Source organism: Gorilla gorilla, chromosome 15 (assembly GCF_029281585.2).
Source record: "Gorilla gorilla gorilla isolate KB3781 chromosome 15, NHGRI_mGorGor1-v2.1_pri, whole genome shotgun sequence".
In the NCBI taxonomy this organism is placed as follows: Eukaryota; Metazoa; Chordata; class Mammalia; order Primates; family Hominidae; genus Gorilla; species Gorilla gorilla.
The window spans coordinates 121,982,595-122,007,363 of record NC_073239.2 but is presented as its reverse complement, the minus strand read 5'-3'; the positions used below and the strand labels follow the sequence as shown (position 1 = coordinate 122,007,363).

At 54.2% G+C, this 24,769-nt stretch overlaps 1 protein-coding gene across 4 annotated transcripts; it reads right to left on the bottom strand.

Moving 5' to 3' along the window:
* Positions 1-488: 488 nt before the first annotated feature.
* On the bottom strand, positions 489-22,928 carry CLBA1 (clathrin binding box of aftiphilin containing 1). Of its 4 annotated transcripts, none has more exons than XM_055361728.2 (5): positions 21,805-22,886; positions 19,574-19,719; positions 17,073-17,202; positions 15,942-16,058; positions 489-664 (listed from the first exon to the last, which is right to left on the bottom strand). In XM_055361728.2, exons 1-5 carry the CDS (start codon positions 22,225-22,227, stop codon positions 650-652), a joined length of 831 nt encoding a protein of 276 aa, XP_055217703.1. In that variant the 5' UTR covers positions 22,228-22,886; the 3' UTR covers positions 489-649. The 4 variants fall into 4 exon arrangements, with proteins under 4 accessions (XP_055217703.1, XP_063554304.1, XP_004055839.1 ...); XM_063698234.1 differs by lacking the exon at positions 489-664 and adding an exon at positions 8,663-9,787; XM_004055791.5 differs by lacking the exon at positions 489-664 and adding an exon at positions 13,490-14,407 and having other exon boundaries at positions 21,805-22,928.
* Between the last annotated feature and the right edge of the window lie 1,841 nt (positions 22,929-24,769).

Here is a 24,769-nt window from a genome sequence, read left to right as displayed (position 1 = left end):
GAACTCCTGACCTCATGATTCACCTACCTCAGCCTCCCAAAATGCTAGGATTACAGGCGTGAGCCACCGCGCCTGGCATTCTTAGTTTTTTGACAGAGTTTAACTCTTGTTGCCCAGGCTGGAGTGCAATGGCGTGACCTTGGCTCACTGCAACCTCTGCCTCCCAGGTTCAAACGATTCTCCTGCCTCAGCCTCCCAAGTAGCTGGGATTACAGGCGTGTGCCACCATGCCCGGCTAATTTTTATATTTTTAGTAGAGATGGGGTTTCACCATGTTGATGAGACTGGTCTTGAACTCCCAACCTCAGGTGATCCACCTGCCTTGGCCTCCCAAAGTGCTGGGAATATAGGCGTGAGCCACCGCACCCGGCCATGTGTGTGGTATTGTTAAGTATGTAGGTGCAAATTGACTTTAATTGGGAACAAATTTTCCAAGTGTTTAATAATTTTGTTTACAAAATGTTTATTCAGAAACAGAAATACAAATTCCAGTCATCTAAACTTGGCACTGTTCTCTGTGGTTTGCTTCTGGCCAAACTGAGGGGAGCGGGCATGTTAGTTGATAGTTTCCCAGGGGCGTTTCCTGACGTGTGGTGGGTACCCCTCACGTGCAGCGTGCCTTGCACACAGCTTCGGAGCCCCTTCTGCCTCAGAAGTTCGGTTTCTAGGGTTATAAAGTAATGCACATTTATTTGAAGACATGGAACCAGTATGAAGATAGCAGACTCCTCCCAGGGAACTGATCTTCCTTTCAGGGGTGACAGCGCACCTTGGAGAATGCTACCTGCTCCGCCCACAGGTGCCTGCGCAGGATTTCCTCGGGGGCGGGGCGGGGGGTGGTCTCCACAGGGCTGAGCCCAGCCATCTGGGCCTGGATCCCTGCTGGGCCACATCTGGGCCAGGCACCTTCTCCCAGGTTCAATCCTTAGTGAAGTGGGCACGGCAGTGATGGAAGGAGGACGCAGCAACAAACTGCAGAACAAGTGTCGACATTGTGCTCACCCTGTGGAGTCCAGGTAGCCGGATGAGCAGGCTGGCGGAGCCACTGGAAAGGGCCTGGCTGGTGGGGGTGGGTGGGTGGGTGGGTGTCTGAGGTGCGGACACTTGATGTGTGGCCTTGGTGTCTACCTAAAGACAGAGTGGTGGGATCACGTCCCTCATCATAAACTCTCACAGTTGGTTTCTGGGTTGCTAGAAGTTTCTATCTGCAACCAGCGAGCCGTGTCCTTAACTGGGATTTTGCTGTGACCTGAACCAAGCTTTCCACGTGGCAGTGCTGTGTGTGCTGGGTTGCTGCATTTACTCACAGGAAGGCCGCTGTTCCTTCTCATGCCCTGTGTGGAGGTGGCTGTGTCTTCAGTGCCTGCTCAGGGTTTGTAGTGGAGCCAAGCAGGGAGGGGAGTTGTGATGTGTGGATGCCTGAGGGTTCGAGGGTAACCTCCCTTTCTCAGTGATGAGCCTTTGCAGTATTCTCAGGAGTGGCGATCGCCCGTCTGGGAAGATGTGACTGCCAAGTGCAGCCCTCAGTTGAGGTGACACATGTTGCTTGGTCGCTCCAGCAGACTTCCTGCAGCTGGACAGTTTAAGCCTTTGGGGCTGCTTGCTGCCCCTTGCAGGCGTACACTTCATCGGCCCATCCCTCACTCTGCCGTGCCCCTGGGAGATAAGCCCCGGCTTCTCAGATCCGCCCCCCTTGCCTTCCACGCTGGGCCTGAATGAGCCTCTGCACTGCGCAGAGGAGCCCGGCAGGGGCCTTGCAGAGGAAGCTGGGAGCAGCTCCATGGACTGTTCCTGAAGCTGTCAGAACCAGCTGGATGAACTGGAGGTGCACTGAGGGCCTGCTTCTTGGGTGACAGTTTGGTCAATGCCAGAACAAGAGGCTTGGAAAACCTACAGCGAGCTGCAGTGGAAGGTCCAGGAAAGGCCCTAAAAATGATAGGCTCTGAGCAGCCTGTTGGCCACAGCCACTGTGCAGTGGTTCCCGTTGGCCTGTAGATGCCAGGCTCGGGCTCACTGCCTGGCCCGGCCCTGCCACCTCTGGGGCCTTCAGGGACCCTTCAGCCCTCATCTTTTTGTGAAAAAGCCCCAAATGTATAAACTACCCCCATCCCTGGGTTGGCCCGAGGCCCTGTGACCTTGCTGCCCCCACATTCCTGCAGACCATCGGACTGGGGGGTAGTTACACTGATCTGCTTGAAGGTTGGCAAGTTGCATGGAGTTGGGGGAGCGGGTGGGTGTCCACAGGCACCTGTTGGGTGGACGCCCAGAGTGGAGTCGAAAACCACCTCAGATTCAAAACAAAGCAACCTGGACGGGATGTTATGAACACGCAGCCTCTGCCTGATGAAAGCTCCTCTGTCCTGCACTCACCCATGTGCCTCCCTGCAAGTGCCTCCATCGCAAGCTGCGGAGAAATCTGGCATGCCAGGGAACCTGCCCACCAGGCTGCCCGGTGATCCTCTTACTGGAGCTGATGCAGAGCACAGCCAGGCCCATGGGCTGCATTTGGTTGACAGACAGGACTTTCATTACAGGTGGGTTCATTTCCTGCTGAGGTCAGAGAAGGGGCATTCCAGGACCCTACAAAGAGCTGGGCAGGCCTGGGGACAGAGGGCACTGTGGTGCTGGGCCCCAGGAGGGGCTGCCTCGCCATTGACCCCACCAGTGATGAAGCTGGGCAGCCTGCAGGGCAAGAGCCAGGTAGGGTGCTTGCTGCCCACAAGCTGAAGATCTGGTCCCAGGGAGCTCTCCCAGGGGCTCTGCCGTCTTCACCCTGTTCTTCCCACCTCGGCTGGTGGCCTGGCCTGTGACAGCTGTGCTGGACCCAGGCACCCAGCAGGACCAGCCACCCACTGAGGGGCAGGAGAAGAAGAAGAGGCACTACCCAGCTCCGAGAGCTCAGTCGGGGCGGTGCCTCTGCCTCCTGACCCTGGCCAGAGGCCCAGCCCGTCCTGGGGACTGGCCGTACCGAGTCAGCCTAAGCCCAGTCCCATGGTGAGACACAGGCGGAAAGGTGCTGCCTCCATCCTGGCTGCCTGCTGTGGGGACTGGCTGGGTGGTGTAGGAGGGTGTGCACGTGTGTGTGCAACTACATGTATGTGCATGTGCAGCTGGAGGGGGTGCTGGGGGTAAGGGCCGGGGAAGTGGTCAGATCCCAGCCTGTTGGAAGATCCTGGTTTGTGATCCTGTCCCTGTGACCACGGGGCCACCACTCCCGCAGAGCTGCTCAGCCGTGCTCACACTGGGTGCGGCTGCCAGGAGCACGGGCCGTGCATTTTCCTCCTCGCCTGTGGGCCTGGCCAGCCTGGTGGTGAGGTTCACTGGGGACTGGGAGGGTCCCCAGGAGGCCACAACCCCTGCCACCACCCCAAACACTTGGCCCTTGACTGTGGCCTCATGGTTCCCCATGCTTCGCCTTCTGGATGCAAGTTGAGGGCCAGGCAGAGCTCCCAGCCAGAGGTAGAGGTGCTGTCCCGAAGCAGGCAGGCTTGCCCGGAACAGTTCACACACCTGGAGCCCAGAGCTGGGAAGCAGGACACTGAGCCCCGGGCCTGCTGCCTGGGCTGACCAGGTGTTAGCACTGTTCATCCTTTTTTTTTTTTAATTTGAGACAGTCTCTTACTCTGTCGCCTAGGCTGGAGTGCAGTGGTGCAATCTTGGCTCACTGTAACCTCTACCTCCTAGGTTCAAGCGATTCTCTTGCCTCAGCCTCCCAAGTAGCTTGGGTTACAGGCGCCCACCACCACGCCCGGCTAATTATTTTTAGTAGAGACGGGATTTCGCCATGTTGGCCAGGCTGGTCTCAGACTCCTGACCTCAAGTGATCTGCCCGCCTTGGCCTCCCAAAGTGCTGGGATTACAGGCATGAGCCAGCATACCTGGCCTTTTTGAGTTTCTGAAAGAATTTTAAAACAAATCCCAGATGTTGAGACATTTTGACCCTAAAAACACGTTAAACTTCTTCCTTTTTTTTTTTTTTTGAGACTGAGTCTCCCTCCGTCACCTAGGCTGGAGTGCAGTGGCATGTGATCTTGACTCCCTGCAACCTCTGCCTCCCCAGTACGATCAATTCTCCTGCCTCAGCCTCCCGAGTAGCTGGGACTACAGGCCTGTGCCACCATGCCCAGCTAATTTTTGTATTATTAGTACAGACAGGGTTTCACCATGTTGGCCAGGCTGGTCTTGAACTCCTGACCTCGTGATCCGCTCGCCTCGGCCTCCCAAAGTGCTGGGATTGCAGGTGGGAGCCACCATGCCTGGCCAGGTTAAACTTTTTTAAAAAGACTTTTGTTTATTTTTTGAGGTGGAGTTTCGCTCTTGTCGCCCAGGCTGGAGTGCAGTGGCGCGATCTCAGCTCACTGCAGCTTCTGTCTCCCGGGTTCAAGCAATTCTCCTGCCTCAGCCTCCCAAGTACCTGGGATTACAGGTGCCCGCTACCATGCCCAGCTAATTTTTTGTATTTTTAGTAGAGGCAGGGTTTCAACACGTTGGCTAGGCTGATCTCAAACTCCTGACCTCAGGTGATCCTCTTGCTTTGACCTCCCAAAGTGCTGGTATTACAGGTGTGAGCCAATGCGCCCAGCCAAAAAAGACATTTTCTTACACAACCACAATACCATTGTGAAAGAAAAATACAATTTCAGGGCCCCCAAATTCACTAGGCCAAAGGGAAAAATTAAGCTGGAAACTGACTCATTCAAGAAACCGCCTTTTTGTTTCTGAGCAAACAGCTGCAGGTAGAAGGCCACAGGCCTCCACAGACAGCTGCACTTGTCTGCTGTATCTTACGAAAGCACAATTTGCTGAGCGAGACGATTGCATGACGAACCTGGGAGGCAGAGGCTGCAGTGAGCCAAGATCGTGCCACTGCACTCCAGCCTGGGCAACAGGGCAAGACTCTGTCTCATAAAATATATGTATATATTGAAGTCCCCAAATCTTGCTCTCTTTGGAAAAAGCACAGATCACAGACTGTTCCTGTGGTTTTGTGTTTCTTTTTCCTGGGCGCTGGCAAAATAAACCTCTGACTTGATTGAGAGCTGCCCCAGATGCTTTTTGGTTTACACCATATTGTAACTGGAAAATTAGGGAGAATTCTTTAATATCTAACACCTGCTTCATAGTCAAATGTCTGATTTTCTCCCTAAATTGTCCTTTTCTTTTCTTTTTTTTTGAGATGGAGTCTTGCTCTGTCGCCCAGGCTGGAGTGCAGTGGCGCGATCTCCGTTCACTGCAAGCTCCTCCTTCCAGGTTCACGCCATTCTCCTGCCTCAGCCTCCCGACTAGCTGGGACTACAGGCTCCCGCCCACCATGCCCGGCTAATTCTTTTTATTTTTAGTAAAGACGGGGTTTCACTGTGTTATCCAGGATGGTCTCGATCTCCTCACCTCATGATCCGCCTGCCTCGGCCACCCAAAGTGTTGGGATTACAGGCGTGAGCCACCGCGCCCGGCCCCTTTATTTCCTTTTTAACTTTTAAAAATTGAGGTACATAGTAGAGTCCAGAACATGCCAGAATTGTCAGTGTCCGCTTGGCAACAGTTTACACGAGAAGATACCCTGTAGCTGCTATGGGTTAAGGTAGGGGAGGTGCGTCCCCACCGTTGCCAACAGGATTTGTGGGCCTGATCTGCTTGTGAATGGGCACCTGCAGGGCCTGGCCTTTACATGTCGTGAGGTTTGCCCAGGTTGTGTGTGTTGCTGTTCTTTTTTAAAAAATTAATTTTTTTGGTCGGGCGCGGTGGCTCACGCCTGTAATCCCAGCACTTTGGGAGGCTGAGGTGGGTGGATCATGAGGTCAGGAGTTCAAGACCAGCCTGGCCAAGATGGTGAAACCCCGTCTCTACTAAAAATACAAAAATTAGCCAGGCGTGGTGGCAGGTGCCTGTAATCCCAGCTACTTGGGAAACTGAAGCAGAGAATTGCTTGAACCCGGGAGGAGGAGGCTGCAGTGAGCCGAGATTGTGCCACTGCACTCCAGCCTGGACAACAAAGCGAAACTCCATCTCAAAAAAAAAAATAATAATAATAATTAATTTTTAGGCCGGGCGTGGTGGCTCATGCCTGTAATCGCAGCACTTTGGGAGGCTAAGGCAGGCAGATCACAAGGCCAGGAGTTCCAGACCAGCTTGGCCAATGTGGAGAAACTCCGTCTCTACTAAAAATACAAAAATTAGCCAGGCATGGTGGCCTGTAGTCACAGCTACTCGGGAGGCTAAGGCAGGAGAATCGCTTCAACCTGGGAGGCGGAGGTTGCAGTGAGCCAAGATGGCACCACTGCACTCCAGCCTGGGTGACAGAGTGAGACTCTGTCTCAAAAAAAAAAAAAAAGTTAATTTTTAAATTGACAAAAATTGTATATGTTTATCATGTACAACATGTTTTGAAATATGTGTACAGTGTGAAACAGCTAAGTCGAGCTAATTAATATGCACTGCCACACATACTCGTCACTTTTTGGGGTGAGAACACTTAAATCTACTCTCTTAGTGGTTTTATTATTTTTTTTTTGAGACGGAGTCTTGCTCTGCCGCCCAGGCTGGAGTGCAATCGTGCAATCTCTGCTCACTGCAACCTCCACCTCCCAGGTTCAAGCGATTCTCCTGCCTTGGCCTCCTGAGTAGCTGGGACTACAGGCATGTGCCACCATGCCAGGCTAATTTTTGTATTATTAGTAAAGATGGGGTTTCATCATGTTGGCCAGGCTGGTCTCGAGAACTCCTGACCTCGTGATCCGCCCGCCTCAGCCTCCCAAAGTACTGGGATTACAGGCATAAGCCACCGTAGCCAGTCTCTCCTAGTGGTTTTCAAGAATATAATCCATTGTTACTGATTACGGTCCCTGTGTACAAGAGATCCCCCGAGCTCCTTCCTTCCAACTGAAATTTTGCATCTTTTGACCACCATCTCCCCAGCCACCCCCCTCAGCCCCTGGCAACCATCAGTCTACTCTGCGTCTGTGAATTTCCCTTTCTATTTTGAGACAGGGTCTTGCTCTTACCCACGCTGGAGTGCAGTGGCGCAAACATGGCTCACTGCAGCCTCAACCTCTTGGGTTGAGTTTTGCTTTTTTTTTTTGAGACAGAGTCTCGCTCTGTCACCCAGACTGGAGTGCAGTGATTACGATCTTGGCTCAATGCAACCTCCGCCTCCCGGGTCCCAGTGATTCTCCTGCCTCAGCCTCCTGAGTAGCTGGGATTACAGGCACACACCATCACGCCCGGCTAATTTTTGTATTTTAGTGGAGACAGGGTTTCACCATGTTGGTCAGGCTGGTCTCAAACTCCTGACCTCAAGTCATCTGCCCGGCTTGGCCTCCCAAAGTCCTGGGATCACAACCGTGAGCCACCATGCCCAGCCTTTATTTTATTTTATTTATTTATTTAGAGACAGAGTCTCGCTCTGTTGCCAGGCTGGACTGCAGTGGCCCGATCTTGGCTCACTGCAACCTATGCCTCCTGGGTTCAAGCAATTCTCCTGCCTCAGCCTCCCGAGTAGCTGGGACTACAGGCACACACCACCATGCCCAGCCAATTTTTGTTTTAGTAGAGACAGGGTTTTACCTGGCCAGGAGGGTCTCGAACTCCTGACCTCAGGTGATCCGCGTGCCTCGGCCTCCCAAAGTGCTTAGATTACAGGCGTGAGCCACCACGTCAGGCCCCGGCCTTTATTTTATATTTGTGTAGAGATGAGGTATCACTCTGTTGCCCAGGCTGGTTTCAAACTCCTGGACTCACGTGACCCTCTTGCCTTGGCCTCCCAAAGCGCTGGGATTACAGGCATGAGCCACCACACCTGGCGAGTTTGACTTTTTGGGTTTCACGTATGAGTGAGATCATGTGGGGTTTGTCTTTCTGTACCAGCTTATTTCGCTTAGCATAAGTGCTTCAGGTTCATCTAGACAGTTGCAAATGAGAGGATTTCATTTTTTTTTTTACAGCTGAATAGTATCCCATTGTGCGTATGTACCACATTTTCTTTATCCATTCATCTGTTGTTGGACACCTAGGTTGGTTCCATAGCTTGGCTATGGTGACTAGTACTGCAATAAACATGGGGGTGCGGGTATCTCTTCAACATACTGATTTCCTTTCCATTGGATAAATACCCAGTAGTGGGATTGCTAGATGATATGGTAGTTCTATTTTTAACTTTTTCAGGCACCTCCATACTGTTTTCCATAACGGCGGTACTACTTTACACTCCCACCAACAGTGCACAAGCATTCCCATTTCTCTACACCATCACCGACATTTCATCTGTTTAGAATAGCCATCCTAACAGGTGTGAGGGGGTATCTTATTGCAGTCTTGATTTGCATTTCCCTGATGATTACTGATATGGAGCATTGGTTTTGTATAGCTGTTGGCCATTTGTGTGTGTGTATATATATAAAAATAGATATATATATAGTTTTGGAAAATGTCTGCTTGGCTGGGCGCGGTGGCTCACGCCTGTAATCCCAGCACTTTGGGAGGCCGAGGCGGGTGGATCACCTGAGGTCAGGAGTTTGAGACCAGCCTGGCCAACATGGTGAAACCCTGTCTCTACTGAAAATACAAAAATTAGCTGGGCATGGTGGCGGGCGCCTGTAGTCCCAGCTACTCGGGAGGCTGAGGCAGGAGAATCACTTGAACTCAGGAGGCAGAGTTTGCAGTGAGCTAACATCGCACCACTGCACCCCAGCCTGGGCGACAGAGCAAAAAAAAAAAAAGAAAAGAAAAAGAAAAGAGAAATGTCTGTTCAGGTCCTTTTCCTATTTTTTCAATCAGGTTATCTGGGTTTTCTTCCTGTTACGTTGTTTGAGTTCCTTATGTATTTTGGATATTAACCCCTTATCAGACATATGGTTTCCAAATATTTTCTCCGATTTCTGAGGCTGTCTCCTGGCTGCTGGGCAGAGGCTGCCTGCTTTTCCTCGCTGTGTGTTATTCCAAGTTGTCTCTACATTTGGTTTGTTTGAATCAGGAGTCATGCGAGAGCTGCACATCACATGCTCTTATGTCTTCACTTAGGACCATCCCTTTTTCCTAGTGTTCTGCCATTTTCCATTTTGTTGATTTTGGCGCTCAGTTTTATTTCCTTCTTTCTGCTTACTTTTGGTTTAATTTGCCTTTTTCTTGCACATTAACATGAAATCTTAGGTGGTTTTGTACTTTTCTTACTTTCTAATATAAACATTTAAAGCTATAAATTTCCTTCTATGCACTGCTTTCACTCAGATTTTGATCAGTGCCATTTTCATTATTCAGTTTCAATTACTAAGTTTCCAGTGACCTCTATGGACCCACTGGTTATCTGGACATGTGTTGTTCTCGTGACCTCCTGCTGTGTAGCCACCATCACTAGCTTCACAGCATGCAGCACCTACCATCTGTTACTGCCATGATCTCATGCCACGGCTTGGCTGGGCTCAGCCGGGTGGTTCTTGCTGGGATCTGTCAGGCCACTGCTGTCAGGCAGCAGCTGCAGCTGGATGCACCCCACCCTGAAGGCTTCCTTCCTCCCAGGGCTGGCATGCTGGCCAGAAAGCTCCAGCAGCTGGGTCCTTGGGCATCTGTCAGCATCTCTGTGGGATCACTCCAGACATTTCTCCAGCATGGAGGCTTCAGGGTGGCCAGGTGTTTTGCATGATGGCCAAAGCCTCTGAAGGCCACGTCCCTGGCCTCTGATGTGGCTGACGGCTCAGCATGTCATCTGCTTGGAGAGAGCTCCATGTCCACTAGAAAGAATGAGGGCTTTGCAGTGTCACTCAGGTCAGGTGATGGTCACGTTCCTTCAGGGCCTCTAGGAATCAAAGGCCAGGACAGATTTACACATTCGAGAAGTTTATTTGGGGAAATACTTATGAAGGACTAAAGGGTTAGAATGCAGGAGCAGGCAGAGGAAAGCTGTCAGCCTCGATGTAAGCCTGGCATCTGTGGGAGGAAGGGCCTTTGCCACACCCATGGGCCCTGGATAGAGTGTCCATCTGAGGCGAGGTGGGCAGAAACGGCTGGCTCTGCACCACTCTCTACTCAGCACTGCCTGCAGACAGCTGGGAAGGGGCAGCAGCTGGCTGGGAGAGGGGCTTCCCTCTTGGGTCTGGTCCTCCATCAGTGTTATTCGGCACAGGAGCCCAGCACGGCACGATGGGCCCCAGCATGCCCCGTGTTTGCACTGGCTCTGCTCCTGAGCCACTCCAGTAGGGTGCTCCTGGGGGCACCTGTCCTTCTGCCAGCTGTCCCTGCAGACCAGCTCCAGCTCAGCTCCTTTGCCTAGGCCTGTTCCTATACAGCCACACTCACTGTGAAAGGCCTGTGTCTCAGCCTGGGAGGGCAGGGGGCCTTGGCCAGGCCTTAATTCCTCACTGTACCTCACCGCCAACCCAGAGAAGCTGCTTTCCCGCACCTGCTACTTCAGGGCCTATTAAGTAAGTCTTTATTGAAAAACAAAAAACAAAAAGAGAGGTCAAGGCAGGAAGACTGCTTGAGCTCAGGAGTTCAAAACCAGCATGGGCAACATCATAAGACCCTGTCTCTAACCCAAGCCAAACCAAACCAAGACCCTTTTAGTAGTTAACCAACTTTTACTACTTAATTCTTTTTTTTTTTAAGAGATAGGGTCTTACTGTGTTGCCCAGGCTGGAGTGCAGTGGTGTGATCACAGCTCACTGCAGCCTCCAACTCCTGGGCTCAAGCAATCCTCCCACCTCAGCCTCCTGAGTAGCTGGGACTGCAGGTGAGCGCCACCACACCAGGCTAATTTTTTTTTTTTACTTTTTTGTAGAGATGGGGGTCTCACTATGTTGCCCAGCCTGGTCTCAAACTCCCGGCCTCAAGCAATCCTTCCACCTTGGCCTCTCAAAGTGCTGGGATTACAGGTGTGAACCACACACCGGGCCTAGTAATTCTTTATATTTTTTCCTCTTCAGATAACTGGTGTGGTTTCTGTATCCTGGCTGATAATGCCTTCATTTTTAAAGAATATTTTTTCTTTTTTTTTTTTTTTTTTTTTTTTTGAGATAGAGTCTCACTCTGTTGCCCAGACTGGAGTGCAATGGCTTGATCTCAGCTCACTGCAACCTTCCCCTCCCAGGTTCAAGTAACTATCTTGTCTCAGCCTCCCGAGTAGCTGGGATTACAGGCATGCGCCACCACGCCTGGCTAATTTTTGTACTTTTAGTAGAGATGGGGTTTCTCCATGTTGGCCAGGCTGGTCTCAAACTCCTGATCTCAGGTGATCCACCTGCATCAGCCTCCCAAAGTGCTGGGATTACAGGTGTGAGCCCCTGTGACCAGCCTAAAGAATATTTCAATGTATGTGAACTTCTAAGTTGACCTTCCTTTTCCCTTCAGCACCGCAGATGTGGGTGCGTGCGTGGCCTTCTGGTGGGAAGTGAGCCATTGTTCCTATCGTTGCTTCTCTATATGAATCTCCTGTTTCCACCCTAGCTGCCTTTAAGGCCTGTAGGATGTGTTCAGGTACGGTTTTCTCCATGTCACCTCCTTGCAGTTACAGAGATTCTTGGATTTGTGGATTATTTTCTTTCATGAATTTCAGAAAGTTCTTAGTGATTCGGTCTTGGAATATTTCTTCTTTATTCTCTCCTGTTCCTGCTCTGGGACTCCAGTTACACCCAGTTAGGCCATCTGACTTTGGCCCACAGATCTTGGACCCTCTCGTTTTCCCTCCCCTCTCTGTGTTTGGATCTTCTCTAGTGACCAATCTTCAAGTTAACTGATCCATTCCTCTGTGATGTCCAGTCTGCTGTTAAACCCATCTAAACATCATTTATATACTGTATTTTTCATTTGTAGCATCTTCATTCTGTCTTCTACTGAAGTGTCCCTGTTTCTGCTGAACATCTCTATCTCTTGGTGAATGTCACCCGCCATTTCCACAGGCCCTCCCCACCTCCCCAGAGTTCCTTCAAAGCCCTTGACTTCAGTTTTACCACTGGGGCTGTCTCTGCTTCTGCTGCTCACTGTGGCTCACGTTTTCTTGCCTTTTCATGTGTCTTGTAATGTCTTACTGCAGGCTAGACAGTTCATATAAAAGAACAATCGAGGCTGAAGCAAACAACGTTTAGTTCCAGAGAGGGGCATGTGCCTTCCGCTGTGAGGTTGCCAGAGTGGGAACAGAGTTGTCCTTCCCGGTAGTTGAGCTAGCTCTGGACTTCTCTGCAGCTGTAGTTAGGCCTTCAGACGCCCTGAGGGTGGCATCAGGGCATGGCTTGGGTGGGGTCTGAGCTCTGAGCACAGCGATTCTGGACATCAGCCTGTGTGTCGCAGCCAAGCCACTGGCTTTGGGGGCTGCACGATTTCTCCGTTCTTCAGCTGGACTGCCGTCCTTTTTGGCCACTGGAGGCTTCCTTTGCTCTCCATTCCAGCCCCTCGCCTTGCACCCAGGGTGTCTTGCAGCCTCTTTCTCAGCCTTTGGGGGCTTGCCTCCCGCCCACTGTCCCAGCTCCCCTGCTGGGCCTCCAGACTTTGGGAACAAAAATCCCAGCACGTCTGTGAGAGGGGCGTTCTCGGGGGAGTGTCCGTCAGCTCCCTGCCCCCACTCCCAGCTTTTGGCACTTTCTTCCTGAGCACTCAGTGTGGACCTGAGGGAGGCCAGGGAGCTTTGGACTTGCCTGTTGCAGGGTCCTCCAGACCCTGGGGGCTTGGCAGCCGCACTAGTGGACAAGCGGTTTGCATGTACGTCGCCTGGTCCCTCCTTACCTGACTCTGAGGGGCCTCTTCCTCTCCCTCCCCTCTGGGGACGAGAGCAGCAGGGCCTCTCTTCTCTACTGGGTGCCACAGAAGTCAGGTTTGGAACCTGTTGCTTCTGAGGTTCCTGTGAGGCCACAGGGAAGTCAGAAGAAAGGCTTGGCCTTCTGAGGTCTGTGGGTCACCAACATCCAGCCAGGTGAGGAGCAAGGGCCACCACGGGTGACACCGTGATGCCATGGCACAGTCTGAACCCGAATCTTGGAGTGGGAGGAGCAGGATGGAGTATTTTGGCTTGTTAAAGTCTAACTTTTAAAGGTTAGGAAACCAGGGCATCTCCTGGAGGGGCTCTGCTGGCAGGGCCCAAAAGACAGTGCCTTTGAAGGAAGCTGCGTGTTAGAAAAACAGTCTCTAAATTCCCACTTTCCCCTGGCTGAAAATGAAAAATAAAGGCAGCTTTCCAAACCATGTGGTACCCAGAAACAAACAAACAAAAAGGAATTCTCCTCATCACAGACCTAGAGCCACGTGCAACATGGTGCTGGCTGTGCAGCTGGGTGGCCGAGGCCAGGGTTTGTGCAGGGACATCTGCTTCCTCCTCCCTCATGATGGAAACTCCTGCCCATCACTGTGCACATCGCACTGATACCATGGTGACATGGAGGCTACGGTCCCCCGTGTGGCCTTGGCAGGAAAAGAGACAGCCAGGGTGGCTGCTTGCTTAGACTTCAGGCCTCCCCTGGGGACAGGATTTCAGGTATCAGTCCCCCCAGCTGATGAACCAGTGAGAACAGGCTTATCCAGGTGGTTTTATTTAATAAAATTTTACAAAAGTCAGGGCTGACTTCTTGGCTCTGCCCTTCGAAGAGCACAGTTTTCCTTAGCAGATAATTGGGGGAAGCCACGGGCCCACCAGAGGCTCTCGCAGGCCAGTGGTGCGACCTCCTGTCCACAACCGTGAGGGAGAAAGGCCTGTCCTTCAGGCTGCTGGGCAGGGGCCCAGGCAGTAAGTGAGGGCACCTGCGAGGCTTTGAGGACACAGCACATCTGTACACCCTCATGGTGCCCTGACCACACAACAGCCAGGGCAGAGTGTGACAGACAGAGGGTTTCTGAGCAGTCTCAACAGCTGTCTCTCTGGTGACGTTTCAGTGCCTTCCCCTTTTCCTCTGAACTCATGGATTTGGCCACAAGTTGCTCCCCCTGGACTAAGCAGCCCAGAAGCCATGCCCAGGGTCCATCCCTGGGCACCCCCCACCAGGTGCCAGCAGCATTCACATGGGGCAGGGGGCCCATGGGTGCCACCTGGACCCCGACAGCCTGTCATGGCACCCAGAAACCTCTGTCTCCCCTTGGCTCTGCCAAGGACACATCCTCCATCTCCTGGTCAGACCCGAGACGAGCCCAGAACACAGGACACGTCCTGTTGGAGAGATCCCAGGAATGGGCCTGGGGTCTGGAAAACAGCTCCACAGACAGCTGTGGTTTCCACATCAACCCAGCCAGGAAAAAAATGAAAAATTCCTCATAAAGGTACAAAGTCCTCCTGATTTTAGCAAACGTCGCTATTAAAGAGTGTCAATTTGAGCTTGCGTGGAGTGAACATCTTTTTCCTTGGAATAGTGATGTGCTGGCCACCTCCGCATGAGGGGGTCTTCAGGAAGCGGCTGCATGTCATCAGCCTCCCCTGTTTGCTGCCAGGCGGCCCCGAGAGCTGAGATGAGAGGACAGCAGTCAGGCACGCGCACCCCGGGCAATGAGAAGCGCTAGCTTGGGCGTTTGCCCCTGGCCGCCCCCTGCCTCTCGGCCCCCTAGTGTTCTCTCCTTGGTTCTCCTCTTAGAAACCTTCTCATCATGGGATGTCACCAGAGAGGCGCCCAGGGAAAACATGCTGGGGCTTCCTCATGGTGCAGTCTGTGGCTCTGGCCTGCAGCCAGCCCCGAAGACAGCAGTGGGCCCACATCTTAGGCGGGGTCTCTGGCCCTTGTGCTACGTGTCTGGCACTCCCTGGTGGAGGCTGCCACTACCCTCCACACTCACAGCCCTCCAGTGGCCACTCTTGGACTACACCACAGACTTCCCCCAAACAGCTGCGGCTGGACGTCTCCCCCATCGGCTGTTGTGAACAACACAGCCATAAACATTTCTTTACAGCCTGCTGCTCTAGGATAACCCTCCTGTGCTACGGTGCTTTTCAAAAAGATGGACAGCCTGTGAAGATGGCCGATGAGGGCCCTCTCCTGTTGCCCCATGGCACCTGTCGCCCGTCACCTGTGTGCTGACCATCCAGGGAACCCACCCCACGTCAGCTGGGGGCAGTGCCACATTCATGCCAAATTTTTGCCCAGAAGCTGACCCTGGCCGCCTCCTGTGCTATGCAACCTTCCTGCTGTCCCAGCTCAGTCTCAGGTCCTTGTCACCTCCTACCAGGCCACAGGGCAGTACTTTACCCCTGCGCCTCCCTGCATGTCACTCTTCATGCTCACAGCTGCCCATGCGCCCCTCCCACCATCTCCTGGGTGTACACAATGAGCCCTGACTGTTCCAGGGTCCTGGGTCTCCAGGGTGAGCAGGAAACCAGGTGAGCTAGGCCTGGCCATCTCACCCCTCCTGCAATACCTGGTCTGAGGGTGGGCTCCAGACTCCAGCCCAGAAAAGCTTTTCTTCCCCCTGATAAAAGAGAGAGCTGCAGGAAGAAGTCCCCTTCTCTGCCCACCTCCTCTTCCGCCTTGAGCCCGGCTGTGATGATGTGATGAAGTGACTCTGTGGCAAGAACCACGGCTCATGAGAGAAAAGCTGTGGGCAGACCCTGTGTAGGGTAAGCGGCCTATGACTGAAGCCGCCAGTCAGATCCGTTCACGACAGCTGCCTAGGAGGAGTCAACATCCCCTGGCCCAACAGTCACAGCCTGGTCCTGCCTCATCCTTCCAGCCTCGTCATCCAGACCTGGCGTCTCAGTTTCCCTGCAGCTCTCTTCTCTGCCTGGCTTCTCCTGCGTGACCCACCCATATCCTGGGTCCTCTGGCCTAAGAGTCTTTCCGGATGGTATTTATATTCCTTGGCACCCTGCAGTGGTGTTCACAATTTGCGTGTCTGCCCTAAACAGCACAAATGTTTGTTTTCTGGAAGTCCACAAGACTCAAAGGAAGAAAACAAGCAACTGACTCACATCAGAGAAAGCGGAGGGCTCCACATGTGTGGACACCACCAGCGCGGTTCCCTGAGGCCTCTCCTTGGTGACCACTCACCTTGGTCTGGATCAGGGCTTTGCAATGCTGGAGACAGAAGCTGCTGACAGTGAGGAGTCCTTCAGGCTCTTTGAGGTCACAATCTTCCATGATGTGGCCCTGGCCTCCAGAAAGGTTCTAAGGAGACAGACCCCATCAGACAGCCAGTACAGTCATCATTTTGTCTCCTGTTTCCTTTTCCCCTGAGCCCCTCTACTAATTTCATGCTAAAACTGCAAAGTTCTCTCAGGCCCCTCTCAAGGTCAGCGCGCCAGTTTCCCGTGTCGCCCTGCCACTCGCTGCCTCATCCCCAGCTCACAGGCCTCGCTCCCCTTCAGGACCTCAGCGCCCCTCAGCTGCTCAATGGCAATAATGTCTTCACGGCCACTTTCAGACACACCCTTCAGGCTGCCGCCACTCGGAGCTGGCCCGCACCTGAGGCTTCTATTCAGGCCTCCCCGCATTTCCTGGCCTCCTGGTTCTCTGTTTTCCTCGCACAATGACACAGTCAGGGCTGATCTCACTGGGAGCCTCTCTGTTCCTTTCTGCCCTTCACTTCCTTCCTGGCCAGCCCATCGTGGCCCATGGGCCAACAGGGCAACCATTTTCATGCCCCTGTCTTCAGCAGGGCCAATCTGCCTGCCTGGCTGGCCCTTTTTGAGTTTTCCATGTTTGAAAATTTCCATAATATTTAAGAATGAAGACAGATCCTTGAAATCTAGATCTCTGAAAGGCGGCCCTCCCTATGACTGGCGTTTTCTGCGACAGCCCAGGAGCTTAAGCACGTGCACGGCAGTCTGTGCGTGGCAGTGGTGCATGTGGTGGTGTGTGTGGCGTGTGCGTGGCGGCGTGTGCGTGGCATAAGTGCACACACACCGATGCACATCTCTGTATGCGTTGTCTGCTGCAGGCTCAGGCCTGTTCCTTCCAGAGCCTTTCCCCACCTCCTGCTCTAGGCTTTGCTGGCTCCTGCCTCAAGCATTCAGGATGCATCCAATGGCCTTGACACGTTTACGGGGCCACCTAGTGGCTTTAACCCACCTGAACCCACACCTCTGCCTGCACCCACTCCTTGGGCACGGCCAAGGGCCACTGGCGACAGTGAAGTTCAACCACAGTCCCAGGAGCCCTGCGTCAACCCAAACTGCCTACCTTCTGTGCAGCATCTATTCTGAGAACAAGAAAGAAGTTCTCCTGGCAACGGGACTCGCTCCAGAGGCACTGAGAAGCAGACGTGGTGTGTACGCTCTGAAGGGCTCTCCAGAGTTTTCTGGATTCGTTACTGGAAAACAGATGCAGTTGTTAAAAGGTGACCTTGAAAGCCTTCTGAGGAGATCACGAGGCACGGCGCGAGGCACGCAGCGGGGCGCCTGGCCTTTACCCGCAAGCCGAGACGCGCACAAGCCAAGAGGCGTATGGCTGTTAAGAACTCTAAAAACAGTGTTCCCGGGCTGGGCACGGTGGCTCACGCCTGTAATCCCAGCACTTTGGGAGGCTGAGGCTGACAGATCAGGAGGTCAGGAGTTCAAGATCTGCCTGGCCAACATAGTGAAACCCCGTCTCTACTAAAAATACAAAAAACTAGCCGGGCGTGGTGATGGGCGCCTGTCATCCCAGCTACTGGGGAGGCTGAGGCAGGAGAATCGCTTGAACCCGGGAGGCAGAGGTTGCAGGGAGCGGAGATCGCGCCACTGCACTCCAGCCTGGGGGACAGGGTGAGACTCTGTCTCAAACAAACAAACAAAAAAACAAATAAAAACAGCATTCCCTGCAGGAGCACTGGGCTGTCTCATTTATTTGTTCATTTATACTTTTATTCAAACAACACGTGCCATCCTGCAACACCCCAACCCACCTCCCGTGCCCCCTCTATGCCTCACAGCACTTGCCCTGCAGTAGCTGACTAACTGCCGTTACTGTCTCCTCCAAGGAGTGGAAGCTCCGTGAGGCCAGATATTTTGCTGGTTTTGTTCACTCAAGTGCCTAGAACTGTGCTGAGTACAAAACAGATGCTCCCAAACTACGAGTACCAGTGCATGCTCAGGAGAACAAATGAGCAAACCAACGGTGAATGTCTACTATGTGCCACACGTCACTGCTACGCACTGTGAGGGACTGAGGTCTGCCTGCAGGAAGTTCACGCTCTAGTATGGAAGGGAAAATGAGTGCAAGGGCAGGTGCGGCAGCTCACACCTGTAAACCCAGCACTTTGGGAGACTGAGGAGGGCAAATCACTTGAGCTCAGGAGTTTGAGACCAGCCTGAGCAACATAGCAAAACCCTGTCTCTACAAAAAAATACAAAAATTAGCTGGGTGTAGTGGCGGGTGCCTGTAGTCCCAGTACTCAGGAGGCTGAGGCAGGAAGATCGCTTAAGCCTAGGAGACGGAGGTTGTAGTGAGCTGAGACGGTGCCACTGCACTCCAGATGAGTACAGAAGAAGCGCAAATGTGCTAAACACCAAACCATTTCCAAAAATACCCCAGTGTTTCAGAACACACAAACCATGCTCTACTCCACCCCCCAAGTACCATCCAGCCTTTTGTCCCATGAGTGTCCAGCCCCGCCAAGTCCTGACACCCAGGACTCCCCATGCCTCTGGGTCCGCGAGTTGTGCTGCTGGGGACAGAGATGTCAATGCTGCCAGCACAGAGCCCACCCCCACTGTCAGCTTGCTGGGACCACATTCTTCAGTTTGTCCCCAGGGATCATGCTTTGCAGAAGCACCACGCACAGAGGGCACACTGGCCATCTGGGCAATGCTGGTTGCGGCCTTCTGGGCTCCAGGCCTCTGTCCTCAAGCCCCTGTAGAGGGTACCCTGGGGCAGGTGCTGGGTTGGACCCCAGTAGAGGACACGGTGGGCCAGGGCTGGAGCCCAGAATGGCCTGTCTGCAGAGCTCTCTGAAAGTCCAGGCCTGCTCAGAGACACAAAAATCAGCAGGCTGACCTGGCTCTCCCCTGGCTACTGGGAGACCCACTCCACAGACCACACCGAGGGACAGGGAAGCTAGCTCACCCCAACCTTCACTTCCCTCCTCCCTCTGGGGCCTTGGGCCAACTTACCTCGAGCCTCTCAACCACTGCGGCCTCATCCACTCGAGCGCTGTTTGTCTTTCAATGCTCAGTTGAAAGTGTGTCCCTGGAAAATGGCCATCTGCGAGTGACTGCGGGTGCACTTCCCCCTAGGAGCCTGCGGCCCTGCAGGCAGCACCGGGAGCACCCCTGGGGCTGGGCCTGCGGCTGACAATGGGGCTCCAGAGTGTGGAATGTTTTCTAGAACTCTGTGGCTGAGAACCATGAGGCAGCCAGTGCCCACTCAGCCAAGTCCCCCAGAAGGCCCCGTGCCCACTGCCCAGGCCCACCAGCCACTCCACCAGCACTGGCACTGAGACCCAAGAGGAGCTGGGCTTGGGTCCAGCTGCTCCAGGTGAGCTGGCTGGGGAGGAGGATGAATAGGGCTCAGAGTGGAAGGCCACAGCGGGAGCACCAATCGTGCTGCCCGCTTCTCATAGGACCTCTATGACCCACAGATGGCGGGGACCTCAGGAGAGACGCTACTCTCCATAAAGGCAAAAACAAAGCCTCACACACCTACTTTTATCAAACAAAAGTACAAAAGCAGTTGCTGTAAGAAATATTTCTTAAGTTCATTACCACAGTTTATGTACACATCCAAGGCCAGGTTTTTCTTCACTGCTTATTTCTAGGAAATGGTCTATGGTGGAAACGTCTTCAGCTGCCTGCTGGACTGTTATTTCTTGAAAAGCACACTTTAAAATGTTCTCATAGCTGAGAATGGGCTGAAAAGAAAAGAAGAAAAGCATACCAAAGTTAGGAGAAAGACATACATAACGTTACCTTATTCCAAAGAAATAATTGTGATAGAAATGAAATTTGTAATTGATCATACCATTAGTGTTACTATCACTTGACATATTCATTCCTAAAAATCACCAAGTTAGCAAAATCACACAAAACCAGAGGACTCATGGGAAAGGTGGGGTTAGGGCAAAACATTCAAACTTTATCAGTGACACATGAAAAAAGATGGCCACCCAATAATGTTAGTGCTGTTTTCCATGTTTGGTTAAGAAATTATACATGCAGCCGGGCGCGGTGGCTCACGCCTGTAATCCCAGCACTTTGGGAGCCCCAGGTGGGCGGATCACGAGGTCAGGAGTTCGAGACCAGCCTGGCCAACATGGTGAAACCCCGTCTCTACTAAAAATACAAAAATTAGCTGGGCATGGTGGTACACGCCTATAATCCCAGCTACTTAGGAGGCTGAGGCAGGAGAATCGCTTGAACCCGGCGGGGCAGAGGTGGCAGTGAGCCGAGATTGTGCCACTGCACTCCAGCCTGGGTGACAGAGCGAGACTCCGTCTCAAAAAAAAAAAAAAGAAATTATACATACTACAGTAAGCACAGCACTTTACCTTGGAAAAGACGAAGGCTCGCAGGCTGAGTTAGTGTGAAGGGGTAGGAGGAGGGCGGTCTGAACCGGGGGAAGTCCTAACACGAGGTGTTGACAGGTGTGCTACGTCGGGGCACTGAGCGCTGTGTGAGGGTGTGCGTGTGCGAGTCTCATGTATTCCAACGGGCCCCAGCTCAGCTGGGGGCAGTTTTCTGCATTTATCTACTCTTTCTCGTGAAATTTCAGCTATGCTCTAATTGTTCCCCAAAACATCAATCATGCTGGAAAACAAATCCTGTATTCAAAACAAGCATTACAGCAGACCTTACTCTATTAAGAGTGGATCTCATCAGGATTCCAGGGAAACTGCTTCAGAAAACAGTCCGGCCGGGCATGGTGGCTCACGCCTGTAATCCCAGCACTTTGAGAGGCCGAGGCGGGCGGATCACCTGAGGTCAGGAGTTCAAGACCAGCCTGGCAAACATGGTAAAACCCAGTCTCTACTAAACATACACACACATATATATATATATATATATAAATAAATAAAAGTTAGCCGGGCGTGGTGGTGGACGCCTGTAATCCCAGCTACTCAGGAGGCTGAGGCAGGAGAACTGCTTGAACCCAGGAGACAGAGGTTGCAGTGAGCCGACACAGTGCCACTGCACTCCAGCCTCAGCGACAGAGTGAGACTGTCTCAAAAAAAAAAAAAAAAAAAGAAAAGGAAAAGAAAACAGGCCAGCCCTGAGAACTACAATATCTTTATTTCCTTCCTCACTGGTTTTATTTCTGATCTCTCATGATGGTGCTTGGGATGAACCATTTGGGAAGAAGTGGCAGAGAAAGAGGAACAATGGAAGGAAGAAGACAAGAAACGAGAAGGAGTGGAAGTGTCACCAAACGGTAAACACCCGGCAGTCTGCTCTGAAAGAGAGCAGGGGGCAGGGGCCTGAAGGCTGGGACCCTGGCTTCCGGACAGGTCGGAATGGGCATCACCCAATTCATTACAAGCTCCCGGACAGGTTGGATCCGGCGTCACCCAATTCAGTACAAGCAAGTTGAAATGTGATCATGTGATTTTAGAATCTCTGAGACTTTTGAACTCAGCAGATTCAGAATTCAGACAAAAAGCTCCTCCTCAAATGCCCTGAGCTGGGGCCAGTGCAGCCCCCACCAATGGGGAATGGACAGGCTGGGGGAGGAATGGTCAGAGAGAGCGACCCAGCTCAGGTGGCCCCCACCTGGCCTTGGTGTGACCCATTTCTGCAGCCTCCTCTGCCAACTCACTGCTTCCCTGGCCTCAGGATGGGACTGCCAACCACATGGCCAGGGACGAAGGCCAGGAGAGAAGCAGACGCTCTGGGGCTGTCAGCCCCCTCCCTGGCCAGCACGCCACAGCATTCGAGGACTGCAGGCCTCTTGGTGTGTACACGTTCCACTCAACATGGTGACCACAGCACAGCAGAAATACCTCAGAAGGTGGGACGGCAGAAGTTCCTGTCACCCAAGATCCACCCTGGCATGGTTGGTGAGAACTGCACTCTTTTGGGGCAGAAGTGGTTCTCGGTGGCTGGGGTTCTGTGGGTCCCTCGAGGAGTTCAAGGGACTGTGAGAATTGTCCAGACTTGGCTGAAGATTCCCGAAAGCCTTCAAACTCGCCCCAAGTGCTGCTGTGTTCCTGAGGGTCAGGACATCGGGCAGTGCAGGTGGAACCGCCCTCACGGGGCATGGAGATGCTGGCTTTCCCATCGGACAGGAGAAGGTCGGGGCAGGTCCGTCTCCATTCCAAACTGTCATCACTTAGCCTCTCAGGTGCCACTCGGAGGGAAGCGCTGGCTGCTTCCTCCTGGAGGTCACTCAAAGGCTCTCCCCCCAGCTCCCGCCGGCCTTGCATCTTGGACCCGCCAGGCCAGCAGAGGCCCGATGGGCAGCTGCTCAGGAGACATGCACGCCGGGGTGCTGGCCGCCCAGGACTGCCCAACCTTCCCCTGCCCTGGAGAGGACCAAGAGACGCCGCAGGAGTGCCCCGGGCTGCCCAGTGGCTGACGGTGGAAAGTGCCCACGTGCTGCTGTGGAACTGACACAAACCACAGGAATGGCCCGGTCGCCCGGGAGTCCTGGCTTCCTCCCACGCGCGCGGGCGCGGAGTCCAACACAAGGGCGCGTACCAGACCCACGGCAGGTGTGAGAGGGGCGGCCCAAGGTGGGGCTCCTGCTCTGGAGAGAGCCGCGAGGGGGCCTGGGAGGCCCACGCTGGCCAGAGGAGCGGAAGCCGGGCGCCCGCGGGAGGCCCAAGTGGGAAGAAGTGGGTGCGGCGCCCCGGGGCCTCCCGAGAGTCCCTCTCGCACGCGGCCCGCAGAGCAGCCCTGGAGCGCCTGAGCCTGGACAGGGCCCGAGGTGGCCGGCTAAGCGCCTGGCCCACGGCTCCCGAGAGTCCCCGCGTGTCCTGGGCCCGGGCCCGGGCCCCGGCCCCGCACCCACCTTGGTCGCCGCCTCGGCGGGGCCGCGCGGGACCAGGCCGAGAGAAACCTGCAACCAGCCGTTCCCTCCTGCCTGCGCCGCCCCGTTGCCTGGCAACGGCGTGCGCCAGCTCCGCTTCCGGCGTCCGCCGCCGTGGCGTCAGCACGCATCCGGGGCGAGGCCAGCGCCGGCCCCCGCCGTCCAGGACCCGCCCCGGACCCGCCCTCCCTGCCCCGGGCCGCCTCCGCTGCGGGTGGGATCGGGCTTCCACACTGGCCGAGTCCTGGGCGCCGGGCCGCTTTCTGTCCGTGCTCAGTTCGCCGCCCGAGTGGTTCTTTCTTTTTTTTTTCTTTTTTTTTTGAGACGGAGTCTCCCTCTGTCACCCAGGCTGGAGTGCAGTGGCGCGATCTCGACCCACTGCAAGCTCCGCCTCCCGGGTTCACCCCATTCTTCTGCCTCAGCCTCCCGAGTAGCTGGGACTACAGGCGCCCGCCACCACGCCCAGCTAATTTTTTTGTATTTTAATAGAGACTGGGTTTCACCGTGTTAGCCAGGATGGTCTCGATTTCCTGACCTCGTGATCCGCCGGCCTCGGCCTCCCAAATGCTGGGATTACAGGCTTGAGCCACTGTGCCTGGCCCTAGAGTGGTTCTTTCTTCCTCACGACGAGCTCCCCAGGTCCGTCCCAGCGCACCCGTCACCCGCAGCCCCTTCTCCCGGCGCCGCGCAGCCTAACTTGCCGCGCCGCCGACCCCTCTGTGGGTGCAGCTGAGCGACGGCCCCTCAGGACCCCACCTGTCCCTGGCGAGAGCCAAGTCCGTCTTGCTGACTCCTGAATCCCAAAACCTCGCCCGCCCCTAACTCGTCCGCATTCCTGGGGGAAGGAGCTGCGGGGAGGCTCCACCCCTCCCTCGCAGGCCGCATGGAGTGCTCTCCTCCTTTGTCACCAGCCAGACCCGGGCAGAGCAGGGCTGGCGGACAGCCCCTCTCCAGCCACTGGACGACCAAGGAGCTAGGCTGGCCTCTGCCAGCTCCCCTCCGGGCTTCCAGGCCTTCTGCCATCTGCCCTCACCCCCAGACTCAAGGAGTCAACCTTGACTCCATCTCCTCCCTGGCCTTCCCAGACTGGCTCCCATCACTGCCTCCTCTGGGTAAGGGGAGGGCCTGGCCCTGATGAAGCCCTGAACCATGCCACCTACTGTCCACCCCCTATCTACCTCAGGCTCGCATTTCTCCCACCCTGGGGCCTGGGGCCCTGCCTGGACTCTGTCCTTGCTTGAATCACCCCTTCCCTCCCTGGTCCTTCTCAGCCAAGCTACAGAACAATTTAATTTTACAAATGACAAGATGAGATCATTCTCTGTACCTTAGACCCAGCCTCCTGTCCCCGCTCCTTCCTGAGGGGCAGAGCAGCCGGGCCATGCAGTATGGAAGCTCTTTGGTCAGACTGCCCAGGACTGGACCTTGGCTGGGCCACCCCAGCACCGCAGTGACCCTAAGGATGGTGATCAGGAGCTGGCTGGGTTTGTAGACCAGGCCTGGGCCTGTCTTGCCAGCTTAAGGGCAGTGTCCGTTCCCACTGCTGCCCCTCATCCACTGCACGTCCTTGCCGTCCTTGAGGCCCAGGGAGCTGGGAGAGGGGCAGGAGGAGTGTTGTCCTTGTGTACAGGTGGGGAAACTGAGGCCCCACCCCAAAGGCCTGCGTGAGAAGCAGAGCTGGGACAGGAGCTGCTCTCCTCGTTCTCTGCAATTCCCCACCCCCGTCTGGGCCTCAGCTTCCACGTGAAGAGCGTGGGGAGCATGGTACTCCCAGGGTGGTTGGAGGATAAAAATGACCCATATGGGTTGAAGAGCTGGTGTGGCAGTTGAACAGCCCCACAGAGATGTCCACATCCTAACCCCTGGAACCTGTGGATATGTGACCTTACAGGGTCAAAGACACTTTATAGATGGGCTTAAATTAAGGCTCTTGAGAG

Bases quoted from the DNA above. Each gene is read 5' to 3' on its own strand.
- CLBA1 (XM_004055791.5), bottom strand. From the start codon at position 22,227: ATGCAAGGCCGGCGGGAGCTGGGGGGAGAGCCTTTGAGTGACCTCCAG. The intron at 17,203-19,573 runs GTAATGAACTTA...TCTGTTTTCCAG, and splicing joins GGATGTGTACATAAACTGTG to TAACGAATCCAGAAAACTCT. The intron at 16,059-17,072 runs GTAGGCAGTTTG...CTGTCTCCTTAG, and splicing joins GAATAGATGCTGCACAGAAG to AACCTTTCTGGAGGCCAGGG.